This window comes from Tasmannia lanceolata, unplaced genomic scaffold (assembly GCF_043159265.1).
Source record: "Tasmannia lanceolata isolate RefF3 unplaced genomic scaffold, GAP_Taslan_0.1 ptg000003l, whole genome shotgun sequence".
NCBI lineage: Eukaryota > Viridiplantae > Streptophyta > Magnoliopsida > Canellales > Winteraceae > Tasmannia > Tasmannia lanceolata.
In genome coordinates this window covers 1849514-1862014 of record NW_027518680.1, presented here as the reverse complement: position 1 = coordinate 1862014, position 12501 = coordinate 1849514, and the positions used below count along the sequence as shown (strand labels likewise).

General features: G+C 37.2%; 1 protein-coding gene across 1 annotated transcript; it reads left to right on the top strand.

The window, feature by feature from the left end:
- The first annotated feature begins 4825 nt into the window (after nucleotides 1–4825).
- Nucleotides 4826–11851, top strand: LOC143859769 (putative esterase KAI2). Its single transcript, XM_077370397.1, has 2 exons — nucleotides 4826–5246; nucleotides 11134–11851. Exons 1-2 carry the CDS (start codon nucleotides 4870–4872, stop codon nucleotides 11570–11572), a joined length of 816 nt encoding a protein of 271 aa, XP_077226512.1. The 5' UTR covers nucleotides 4826–4869; the 3' UTR covers nucleotides 11573–11851.
- The last annotated feature ends 650 nt before the right edge of the window (nucleotides 11852–12501 follow it).

Genomic DNA, 12501 nt, shown 5'->3' with positions numbered 1-12501 from the left:
TCTTTTAAAATTTGAATTGATTCAAATTTGAATGAGAAGAGTCTGAGTTGTAATCTGTAATATCCTTAATAGAAAGAAATGGAGCTTTTGGGAAAATAATTCATGAAAATGAGTTAGCCAAATGCCGGAAAACGTGGAAGTGATATTTGTTTTACAAGACTTCTATAAAGTGAGTTTGAAAATTCGTTTCCTTGCAAAAGGTGGTGTAGCCTTTAACTTTTCCGTTTTAGCTTTAGTCAAGGAAATGCTGAGTGATGCTTCCATCGATTTTGGAGAGCTACTATGAAAATAGAGGCTGTTTCACTGCGTCCCAAATCAACCCATTCACTTATTTGAGCTTGGGTCCTCCATGACTATCTTGGCTTTTTTGCTTCGTAATAAACAATCACATATTCCAAAAAAAAAAAAATAAATAAATAAAAAGATCAATACATTCACTTTCCAATGAGATTAGCTTCGTTTGGTTGCCGGAATTTTTTTGGTTCTTGGGACTTTTGTGGAATTTCCGCTGGAAACCCACATCTGGTTGCTAGGCCCAAAATAATCCCAGAAACCAAAATAACCTCGCACGAAACCCTACCCTAAAAAAAAAATACTCCCAGGAACCAAAAATAAGCTTGCAGAAGAACTTTTTTTCTTCTCAACAATTCAAGCAACCAAACAAAGCATATATTTTTTTCCCACCATAGTCCGGTCAACGAAACATGGGATTTTCATTTTACCGGGATACTTCCAAGGAGTTTTTTTTCCACCAATCTCCCAAGAAGTTTTTTGTTCCACAGAAATCTCAATAACCAAAAAAATTCCGGCAGCCAACGGAGCATAAAGACAGGTTTTCTAATCTCAGCCATTCACAAAAAAAAGTAATTGGGTTGCAGAGGCGCCCTTATTGGATCGTGCATTAATTATTTCCTTACTTTTACATTTTTCAGTGGGGGCACCGTGTTGCGGCTTATTTTTGCACGGGCACCCTTCATTTTAGCATTTCTCTTTTTAGTTTGCTCGTGAATATATATTAATCCTAGCATAAATCTTACAAACCGTAAACCCTGTCTCTACAATCGAATTATTCCTATTTTCATAATTTTTAGATTGTGTAAGTAAATATAGACTTATTTATAATATAGTCCTCTAATATTCTAAACTAGAAGATCTATCTTCAGATTACGGGCTTCTTACTATGTTCATCTTACATTAGCTAAAAGGTAAAGTCACTTGAACTAAGCATGCTCCAGATAACGTTTAGGTGTTACAAGAGTGTCTTACAAGTGGCATGCATTTGCAACATGTTTCCTGACTTTTGATTGAAGTTAACAAGTTGAAGATGGTTGCCCCGATGACGTATGCAATTAACATTATAATACTCAAATCACGTCGAACTTTTCAATGGGAAGAACTTAAGAAGGAGACTCGGAAAAACAGATTTCTTTCTCAATCTATTAAAATAAAAGTGATTTTAGACGAATATCTGAGATAGCATGAAATACTTCAACCCTAACCGGAGCGACTCGAGCCTTGAGTTGAGGAGACTAACCCAACCTGCCTCTAAATCTCTGTTATGATCCTGAGTGACGGCTCTCGCCTGGGAATGGCACTGTGGAACCCAGCCTATGGAGAGGACTACCTAGAAAGGGCTACCTAGTAAAAATCATAATGAAAGCTGCCAAAGTGAAATTGACATAGAGTGGGCCACCGTGGAAGTGGCGACCTGTGGGAAGGACTAACTAGAAAAAGGGCCAGAGTGAAAGCCTTCACAGAGTTGGCTGCCTGGGACGGCAGATGTGAAAGCGTGGTGGACTATTAAGATTTTGAGTGGGGACTCGCCTAGGTATGGGACTGGGTGGGACCCAACCTAGTATGAGACAAGTTTAAAGGGCCTTGCCTAATGCGTTCCATCAGCTCTGAAGCTTATGATGTATTGGTAAGGTACCTAACAATCTCTCAATCCTAACCCAATCCAAATTGGGTGGGTTAAAACATATAAAAATAAATAATAGGTTTTGGGTTGACTCATTGGGCTTGGGTACGTTGCAATAAAATCACAACCCAACGCCTCAATCCTAACCCAACCCGAAATTCAATCAGGTCGACTTTTTCCAACCCTACCCGAGGAAAGGCCAATCCGATCAAAACCGACATCGGATTGAACCCATCGGGTTTGGTTTGAGCCCAACCCAAGTTGCACCCCTCATCCAAGGCTTGAAAGCACAAAGCACCTTCTAAGTGAGACACAGGCAGATGCCCAAAAAGGACAAAGTTATAGACCACATACTATTAAGAAAAAAGGGAACAATACACTTAGACCCCCTGTGGTTTTTGACATATTCAACTTAACTCCTAATGTTTAAAACGTTACAAGTAGACTCCCTGTGGTTTCAATTTGTGTAAGGTAGACCCCTCAGTTGACGATTCGTCCACAGATTGAAGGGTTAGAATGATCCAATGAGGCTGATTTTTAAGGCACACCCTATCTATGTCAGGGCCCATCAAATGAACGCTTTGGTTCTTCCAAACAATGTGGGCCAACTGTGTTTTTGGTAGTGTTTGAATTCAATCTGTGGACAAATCGTCAACTGGGGGGTCTACCTTACACAAATTGAAACCACATGAGGTCTACTTGTAACGTTTTAAACATTAGGGGTTAAGTTGAATGTGTCAGAAACCACAGGGGGTCTAAATGTATTTTCCCCCAAAAAAAAATCTAACTCATCTAGATGGTCAACACCACGAGAGAAAGATCTGGATATTCGGGATTTCATAGCGTCAATTTTGGGCCGAATTTGACACAAATGTTGGTGTATAATTCACGTCTCAAAGATCATTTTTGTCGCTTTTTAGACTTTACACCCCTACTCGTATGGAAATAAACAAAAACAGAGGCGGCTCTACTCTACCATTGACTCATTGAGGAGCCTTTTCATTTACGCCACTTTTGTCATATTTTAGAAAGCAAGGTGTGTAGAAGTTTAACATGCGAGACAAAGAGGGTGGCAATATCAATGAGGGAGACAGGGACCCAAGGAAAAGTAACAAACAGTAGTTGGGTCACATTTATTTTGGCTGGTATATGCCATCATTTGTGTGGGTGAGAAGAGAACGTGGTGGGGCCCACTCACTTTATGAAAGAGAAAAGGCACTTCTTGGACTTTCCTTCAACAACCCCATGCGAGACAAATGCATTGTCCATGTCAACACTCAAACCCACTTTTTGTGGCTCAGCTCTTTATGACACAATTTTGCCATTAATATCATCACCAGTAAAAATGAATAAAAATCCTAAAAGGAAAGAGGATACCCAAATGAGTGCTATTATCAATTCGAGGGAGTGCGGATATCGTTTCTCTTAATTTTTCTACTGCATTTATGAAAGAAAATTTCTTAAACGAAAGTCACAGTTACTCTGCCTAAAAGACATTAATTGGCCCCGTTGTAGTCAACTCAACCCAACTCAACTCAATTAAGCCCTTCTCCCAAACTAGTTGGGGTCGGCTAGTGAATCCTTTAGAAAATTTTCATGAAGAATGTGAAAGAACCTACCAGGCTCAAATTAACTAAATCTAATCCTGACACTAGTTGGGTTCCTCTACGTGGATTATTTTCTTCCATTATCTTCTATGAAATTGGGCCCGATTATGCCTCAACTAATTTATGTAATCAGATCCGTGGATTCAAAGTGTAACCTTAATTTTGGCAAAATGCGTTTGAGTATACCTTGATCTAAATGATCTTAAACCCTTGATCTGTCATGTGCTTCTATCAAGAAACGATGAGCCATTGATTTTTGTTGCGCTTCATCTTATGCCTAGGACATCCGTTTGGAATGGGCTCAAGACCATGTGGGTCGGCTACTCGTCTCATGATGTTCTACAAGATCAACGGACTTGATTTCCTACGTAGGACCAAGAAATTGACTTTTAACTTTGCTTGAAAAAGTGGTTTCACTGATTATGGCTTAGTTAGAGGGATATTATTATAGGTTGAAGTTCCCTTTAAATAAAACTTGAAGTGTGATCGTTCAAGTTACTTTTTTCATACGTTATCAAACAACAAAAAAGCATGAAATTATTGGAATGTTTTTCATTCACAAACTTTTATAGAAAATTCATGCAATTCAAATCGTGCCTAAATACAACACCATTTCATTTTGAAGAAAATACTCTATGATCGACGTTTTCATGAAATTTTGATTTAGCCTTCCAAATTCTTATAACAAAAAGGACCCTGACTTCATAGGGATATAAAAACAAAAAAAATAAAAATGAATATTATGATTTAGGGGTTTTTTAATTATTATTTTTTACTAATGAACAGTCTCAATCCTCTTTTCCTTCCTATATAGAGAGAGAGGAATAATATCCATTCTCCCTTGTTTGGATAATTAGGCTCCTCATTCTTTTAGGGCAATGATAAATGCGCCCCTTTTCATTACTTAGACACCCAGCTGCAGTGTATGTGGCAATCAGGTCGGTTGAATCCTTCCCATGTGAATTGTGAAGTACATCAGCCCCTCTACAGTCATATAGATACACTGCATCTGGGTGTCCAGAGTAATGGACCGGACCCGGACGCATTTATCACTTCCCTTCCTTTAACCACTATTTTTATCTTAAGTATCGTACTGACTTTTAAAGGCTAATTAGAAAATTGCAAATAATTAAAGAGTAGAGTGCGAACATTGAAATCAGGGAGTGTGGATCTTAAATCCCATATTAAGTAAAGAGTGGGAGTGCCATTATTGAAATCAGGAAGTGTGGATATCAATTCCAATTATTTTTTGGCTATATAAGTCATCAGACCCCAAACAGTAAATACTAAAACTAGCTAGCTCTCTCTCTCTCTCTCTCTCCTTGTTTCCTTCTCTTTGCCAAGATGGTGATGCTGGAGAATGGCCTTTCACTGGCCATAAACACCAAGTTCATGGGTTCTGGTGAAGAAACTGTGATTCTGGCTCATGGGTATGGTGGAGATCAGACTATATGGGAGAAAATCGTCCCCCACTTGACTAAAAAATACAGAGTCTTACTCTTTGATTGGAATTTTTCCCCTGATTCAAAACTCGTCGAGCCCTCAAAGGATTCTTATTCTTTTGAAGCTTTCTCAGATGATCTCATATCTCTTGTGGATGAGTTGAAGTTGAAGAGGTTTGTGTTTATTGGACACTCCATGTCCGGGATGATTGGATGCATAGCCTCCATTAAAAGACCTGAGCTCTTTCAAAGCCTCATACTCCTTGGAGCTTCTCCCAGGTAAAAATTTCATTTTCCCTCTCTCTCTCTCTCTCTCTCTCTCTCCATATATAGGGGACCGATATCATCTGATAATGGTACTCTAGTCTCCACTACTTATTAACCGGTTTTTATTAACAATTGACAGTATTTTGGGAAGGTCACTGATATTGGCAGTACCATATTCTGAAAAATACAATAACTCATCTTGTCTTTTATTATTTAAATAGCTGTTAAAGGTTATTTAAATTCCCAAAAAAGCTCTCACAACCCACAAGCCAATAAAAGAAGAACTGTCAAAGCTTATGAGTTATGAGTCTATGACTACTTTTTTTAGATTACAAGGGGCTGTCCCAAGTTTTTTTTAAAAAAGGGTGAATATATCATTTCCCTTTAAAAAGTGCACAAAGTAAGAAGTGGAGTGCCATTATTGAAACACAGGGTGCCGATATCAATTTTCCATTAATGTATATAGAAAAATGCTAAAAAGACTAGCTGGGTTCCAAATCTATTTAATAGCATCAATTTGTTGGACCAGAGTAAAAAGACACCTTGATGAGATGATCTTAAATCCTTTGTTAGGTTTTTTGCCAAAAAAAAAAACATTTGGTTTCTTTTATAGTCGTTTATCTAACACATGGGATGTCTCCTCCTTGTGGGACCAAGACCATGTGGGCCACTTCATGATGTTGTACGATATCAACGATCTTGATTGCACAAACATATCTCCCGTCTTGGTCCTCTTGGACCTTAGAATTGATCAACACCACTAGAATTTATTGCGTCGATAGAGATGGTATTGTCTGCTTAGCGGTTCTCATATATGATAGTATTTCCTATAATCATAATTAAAATAGGGAAATGATATCAGCACAACCATGTTTTAATGATTGCACTAACTCATCTTGTTTTTATTATTTAAAGAGCTGTCAAAGGTTATTACAGTTCCCAAAAAGCTCTAACAAGCCTCATAAAAAAGAAAAGGCAAGCTGAGTCTGTGCAATCATTAAAACATGGTTGTGCTGATATCATTTCCCCAAAAATAATATATATATTTTGAATTTTTATATGATACTATATTTATATTTCATTCTTTTTTCATCGGAGAAACCATATGAAGACAGCCTTGTTCTAAGGTTGTCCCAAACAGCCCTCATAAAATGACAAAAATTAACTCATGAAATGATATCAAAATGAGGAGGACTGCCAGGGAAACCGCTTACAAGACTATGTCTTCGAGCTCTTTTTCATTTTTTACTCTATGGTACTATTACATTATTTTATTAAAAGGGTATAGTATTGTTCATCCATAAAGCATTTCCAACTATATTCGGTTCTCTTATTTTATTTATACCTTTGGAAAAGAATATCAAAACCATGGTCTTAAATTTCGACCGAAATCCGAAATTTCAGATTTCGACGGAGACCGACACCGAAATTGATTAATTTCCGAAATTTCAGTCGAAATTTCGGTTTTTCCGAAATTTGACGCAAAAAATCCTTTTTTTTTAATATTAAATTAATATTTATTCTAGTGTATTTATGACTACTCTTATACACTAGAAGGAGCTGTCCTAAGTAAAAAGAAGGGGAGAATATATCATTTACTACATTTTATTGTACTAGTACTAGTAATTTAGTGAAGGCACGGCACATGCACGCACAAAGCAAAAATGTGTGATTAAGCGTGATACAATTTTAGGGCATAGATGATTGTACGATGCTGATGTTCTATATTTTTACAAGGCGGCAAATAGAATAAATAAATCCACCAAAATTAAAAAGTCAAAGGGTGATGATAAATGCACCCCTTTTAAGTTTTAACCACGTAGGTCATCTAATAATGGCTCATGTTTGAAAACCATGAAAAATTATGGGAAGTGATATATTCAACCCCTTTTATTCCCCGAGTCACCCCCTTGTAGTGGAAAAAAGAGGTAACACTAAGGGGTGTCCCGGGGAAGAAAAGGCTGTGAATGTATAATTTCGTGCAACTATAAGTGGGGTCCATTATAATCGGGTCCCAATTAGGAAATTATTGCCACGTGTAGGGTGTATTTATTATCTTAATAAAAAGGGAAAATGACCAAATGAAAGGGCTTTCTACTGATTATGACATTTGAAGAGGGGAGACTTGGAAATAACCAATATAAAGTGATGGTGACTGGTTTGCATGGGTTTAGGACAAAAATACCCTCATTTTTAAAATACCGTCACCTCTCTCTCTCTCTCATGGGATGATCTCAACCATCAATTAGAGGGCCACAATTCCTCTCTTTCTCTCTCATGGGATGATCCCAACAGTCCATTAGAGAACCACAATGCCCCCCTCTCTCTCTCTCTCGTGGGATGATCCCAACCGTCCATTAGAGGGCCCCATTGCCCCCTCTCTCTCATGGGATGATCCCAACCATCAATTAGAGGGCCACAATTCCTCTCTCTTTCTCTCTCATGGGATGATCCCAACAGTCCATTAGAGGGCCACAATGCCTCTCTCTCTCTCTCTCTCTCTCTCTCTCTCTCTCTCTCTCTCTCTCTCTCTCTCTCGTGGGATGATCCCAACCGTCCATTAGAGGGCCCCAATGCCCCCCTCTCTCTCTCATGGGATGATCCCAACCGTCCATTAAAGGGCCACAATGCCCCATCTCTCTCATGGAATGATCACAACCGTCTATTAGAGGGCCACAATGCCCCTCTCTCTCTCATGGGATGATCCCAACCGTCCACTAGAGGGCCACAATGCCCTCTTTCTCTCATGGGATGATCCCAACCGTCCATTAGAGGGTCACAATGCCCCGCAGGTTCGTGCACCTCTCTCTGGTATCCTCTAAACCACTGCTTACACTGTATAAACAACTTATAAACACTCTAAATAACTGTTTAACCTATATAAACCACTTGTAAATACTCTAAACCACTGCTTACTCCTATATAAACCAGTGCTTACACTGTATAAACAACTTATAAACACTCTAAACCACCATTTACCCTTTATGAACCACTTGTAAAAACTCCAAACCACTGCTTACCCCTATATAAACTACTTACAAACACTATAAACCATTGCTTACACTGTATAAACAACTTATAAACACTCTAAACCACTGTTAAGCATATATAAACCACTTAATAAACATTATAAACCACTGTTAAGCTTATATAAACAACTTATAAACACTCTAAACCGCTGCTAAGCTTACATGAACCACTTATAAACACTCTAACCCAGTGCTTACACTGTATAAACAACTTATAAACACTCTAAACAACTGTTTACCCTATATAAATCACTTGTAAATACTCTAAACTACTGCTTACCCCTATATAAACCACTGCTTATACTGTATAAATAACTTATAAACACTCTAAACCACTGTTAAGCCTATATAAACCAGTTATAAACAATCTAAACCACTGTTAAGCTTATATAAACAACTTATAAACACTCTAAACCATTGTTTACCATATATTATACACTTATAAATCCTCTAAACCACTGCTATGATTATATAAAATACTTATGAAAGCTGTAAACCACTGTTTACCCTGTATAAACCATGTATAAACACTCTAAACCACTGATAAGCCTATATAAACCACTTATAAACACTCTAAACCACTGATAGGCTTAGATAAACCACTGTTTACCTTATATAAACGAGTTGTAAACACTCTAAACCACTGATAAGCCTATATAAACCACTTATAAACTACTTCTTACCCTGTATAAACCATGTATAAACACTCTAAACCACTAATAAGTCAATATAAACCACTTATAAACACTCTAAACCACTGATAGTCTTAGATAAACCACTGTTTACCTTATATAAACGAGTTGTAAACACTCTAAACCACTGATAAGCCTATATAAACCACTTATAAACACTATAAACTACTTCTTACCCTGTATAAACCATGTATAAACACTCTAAACCACTGATAAGCCTATATAAATCACTGATAGGCTTACATAAACTACTGTTTACCCTATATAAACCAGTTGTAAACACTCTAAACCACTGATAAGCCTGTATAAACCACTTATAAATACTATAAACTACGGCTTACCCTGTATAAATCACTTATAAACACTTTAAACCATTGTTAATCCTTATAAACCAATTATAAACACTCTAAACCACTGGTAAGCCTTAATAAACCACTACTTATGATTATAAACCACTACTGAGGATTCTTAACCAAAGAAGCTATATAAACCACTTATAAACACCCACTTCAGTAGTGGTTTATCATAGTGAAATAGTAGTTTAACTTAAGAAATTAGTGGTTTACAGTAAAATAACAATGATTATAAAGTGGAAAACAGTAGTTTAACATGGAAAACTTTCATTCAAGTTTATAAACATGCCTTATAATTGAAAGAGAAGGGAGAGGGCTAGAAATACACACATTTCCATTGAATGGAGGCTTTGTGCAATGGAATGGTGGTTTCTACTGAAGATTTTTGCGATTTCGGAATCTAATAACGTTTTTTTGCAATAGTTGTTGTAAATGGAGGCGTTTTCCAATGCAATGAAGGGTTAGGGAGGCTTTGACATCTAAAAATGAGGTTTTTAGCAATAGAATGGAGCTTTTGGCATCTAACAATGGAGGTTTTTGGGTTTCAAAAATGGAGGTTTTTGGGTTTTTTATACGTACGTAGGTGGGAGGAAGAAGAAGAAGAAGAGAGAAAAAGGTGGGTTTTGGGATTTGTAATTCTAAATGTCATCATTTCAAAAAGGTGATTTGATAGGGAGAGAGAGAGAGAGAGAGAGAGAGAGAGAGAGAGAGAGAATTTTAGTCATATGCACTCTTGATTGGTGATTTACAAAATACCCCTCTTCAAATGTCATAGTCAGTAGAAACCCCTTCTATTTGGTCATTTTCCCTAATAAAAATACAAGGATTTTCATTAAAAATGGTCATTAATGACAAGTTGCGTAGGTGGCATAAAGGAGGGGGGCTTTTCCGCGTCGTTCCAAACAGCTTTTCCTCCAGCCTTGTCTTTTTGTCCTGATCTTTGTCTTTTCAATACGGATAAGTAACTTTCTGATGACGAAAGTGGATACACCAAGAAATGGTATATATACGTACTGTAACTATGACATATTTTGTACACAGGTATATATATACGCACTGTAATGGGTATTGATATCGGCACTACCATGTTTTGATAATTGTACAAACTCAGCTTCTCTTTACCTTTTAATGGGCTTCTCAGAGCTTTTTGGGATCTACATTAACCTTTCACAGCTGTTTTGATAATAAAAGGGAAGTTGAATTAGTGCAATTATCAAAACATGGTAGTGCCAGTATCAGTAGCCCGCCTAATAACTGCACTAATTACTTTCTCAAATATTTCATTGTGGTGAGAGTATTTCCAAGGTATGACACTGAATTGAGAACGATAGGATAGACAGTCACCATCAGGATTAACGCTAAAGATCAATTTTGGGCCCATAAGGTAACATGCGTGTGCAATCTAGACCGGTGATGTTGTAGAGCATCATGAATAAATAATGGTCTTGGTCTTGGTCCCACGCCGAATGGACATCTCATGCGTAAGATAAAGCATCACAAAAATCAACAGTGTAGATTTTAGATTTTCTTGGCAGAACCCTAAAGGAAGCATAATGGATCAAGGGCCAGGATCAGTGTGATTCTTGTACTAGATGAGTAGATGTGGCACACAAAAGATTGTTGCTCTTAAAATATACATCACACCCACAAATCATGGCACATAACAAATGATCCAGACCGTTCAATAAATAGGGCACCTATCAAACCCAAAATCGTGACAATCGAATGATCCTAACCATTTGATCAATTGAATTTTTCTGCAGCATATTGCCCACAACTCATTTTTCACAAAACTATTCCTTTGTTTAATTAATTTATTTTGCAGGTACTTGAATTCAGAAGACTATGAAGGAGGTTTGGATAGATCAGTGGTTGAGGACATCTTATCCAACATAGAATCCAATTTCCAGACATGGTGTTTGAGCTTTTCTGCTGTTGCTATGGGTGTCAATGACCCTTTATCCATTGACAAGTTTGGAAAGAGTTTGCAGAAAATGAGGCCTGATATAGCACTTTTGGTTGGAAAAAACATCTTTTTGGGAGACCATAGAGATGTTCTTGAGAAAGTTGAAGTCCCATGCACTATAATACAGACCACTAATGATGTTGTAGTTCCAATCTCTGTTTCTCACTACATGAAGAGCAAAATAAAAGGGAAAACATCAATAGAGATCATTGACGCAGATGGGCATTTCCCGCAGCTCACTGCTCATCAATTGCTCATTGATGCTCTTGATAGAGTCTTGGGTTTTGACTCTGATTAGGTGGATTTTTGTTTTGAAGTTTAATAGAAGTATAGAAGAAAACCCTCTAGATATTGGGTTGTTGAATGTTATGTTTAATGTAGTGTTTGAAGTAGATATATGTAGAGTTAGTAGGATTTTATATGTGGGTTAGTTTGTGGTGGTTTGTGATTGTTAAATGTTGTCTAAGTAGCTTACGAAAAGTTTTGGGATTGGTGTGGAATCCTGAAAAGTGTGGTAAAATAGAACTATATGTTATTGAATCATATGATTTGTAGTTGTTACACTGGTTTTACTGTAGTTGTTTAGATAGCATGGATCTTTTCTTTTAATTACTGGTATTTTTATTGTTTGATGCAGTGTTTGAAATAGAAATATGTAGACTATATAGGATTCTAGATGTGGGTTAGTTTGTGAGGGTTAAAGGTTGTCTAAGTAGCTCAAGCTAATGGGCGTAAAATTTGTTTTATGTCCCTTCTACGTAGAAAGAAAATTACGAAAAAGTATTGGACTGGTGTGGAATTCTGAAAAGTGCGGAAAAATAAGAAGTACATGTTACTGAATCACATAGGATTTGGAGTTGTTAAACCTGTTTACTGAAGTTGTTGAGATAGCTTGGCTCTTTTCTTTTTATTTGGGCCCCGTTTGGGTGAGATTTATTTATTATTATTATTATTTTGACTATCGTACGAGAATTACAAGGATATCAAGAAACCCCACTCAAATCCGCTTAAACATTCCCTCCCTCTCTCACTACACCCATGTGAGCCTCTTGTGTCCTTTTCCCTACACTATGTTTTACTAAAAGACCTTACATATTATGGTCTTCCTAAAACCCTAGCAACCATGAAATTTTCTTTCATGTAATATTAGTTTACCAAGTGTTGAGAGAGGAGTTGGGAGAGTGGGAGTGGGAGTGAGTGAGGAGATGGCCCAGCTGAAAAAATAGG

Bases quoted from the DNA above. Each gene is read 5' to 3' on its own strand.
- LOC143859769 (XM_077370397.1), top strand. From the start codon at position 4,870: ATGGTGATGCTGGAGAATGGCCTTTCACTGGCCATAAACACCAAGTTC. The intron at 5,247-11,133 runs GTAAAAATTTCA...TTTATTTTGCAG, and splicing joins CTCCTTGGAGCTTCTCCCAG to GTACTTGAATTCAGAAGACT.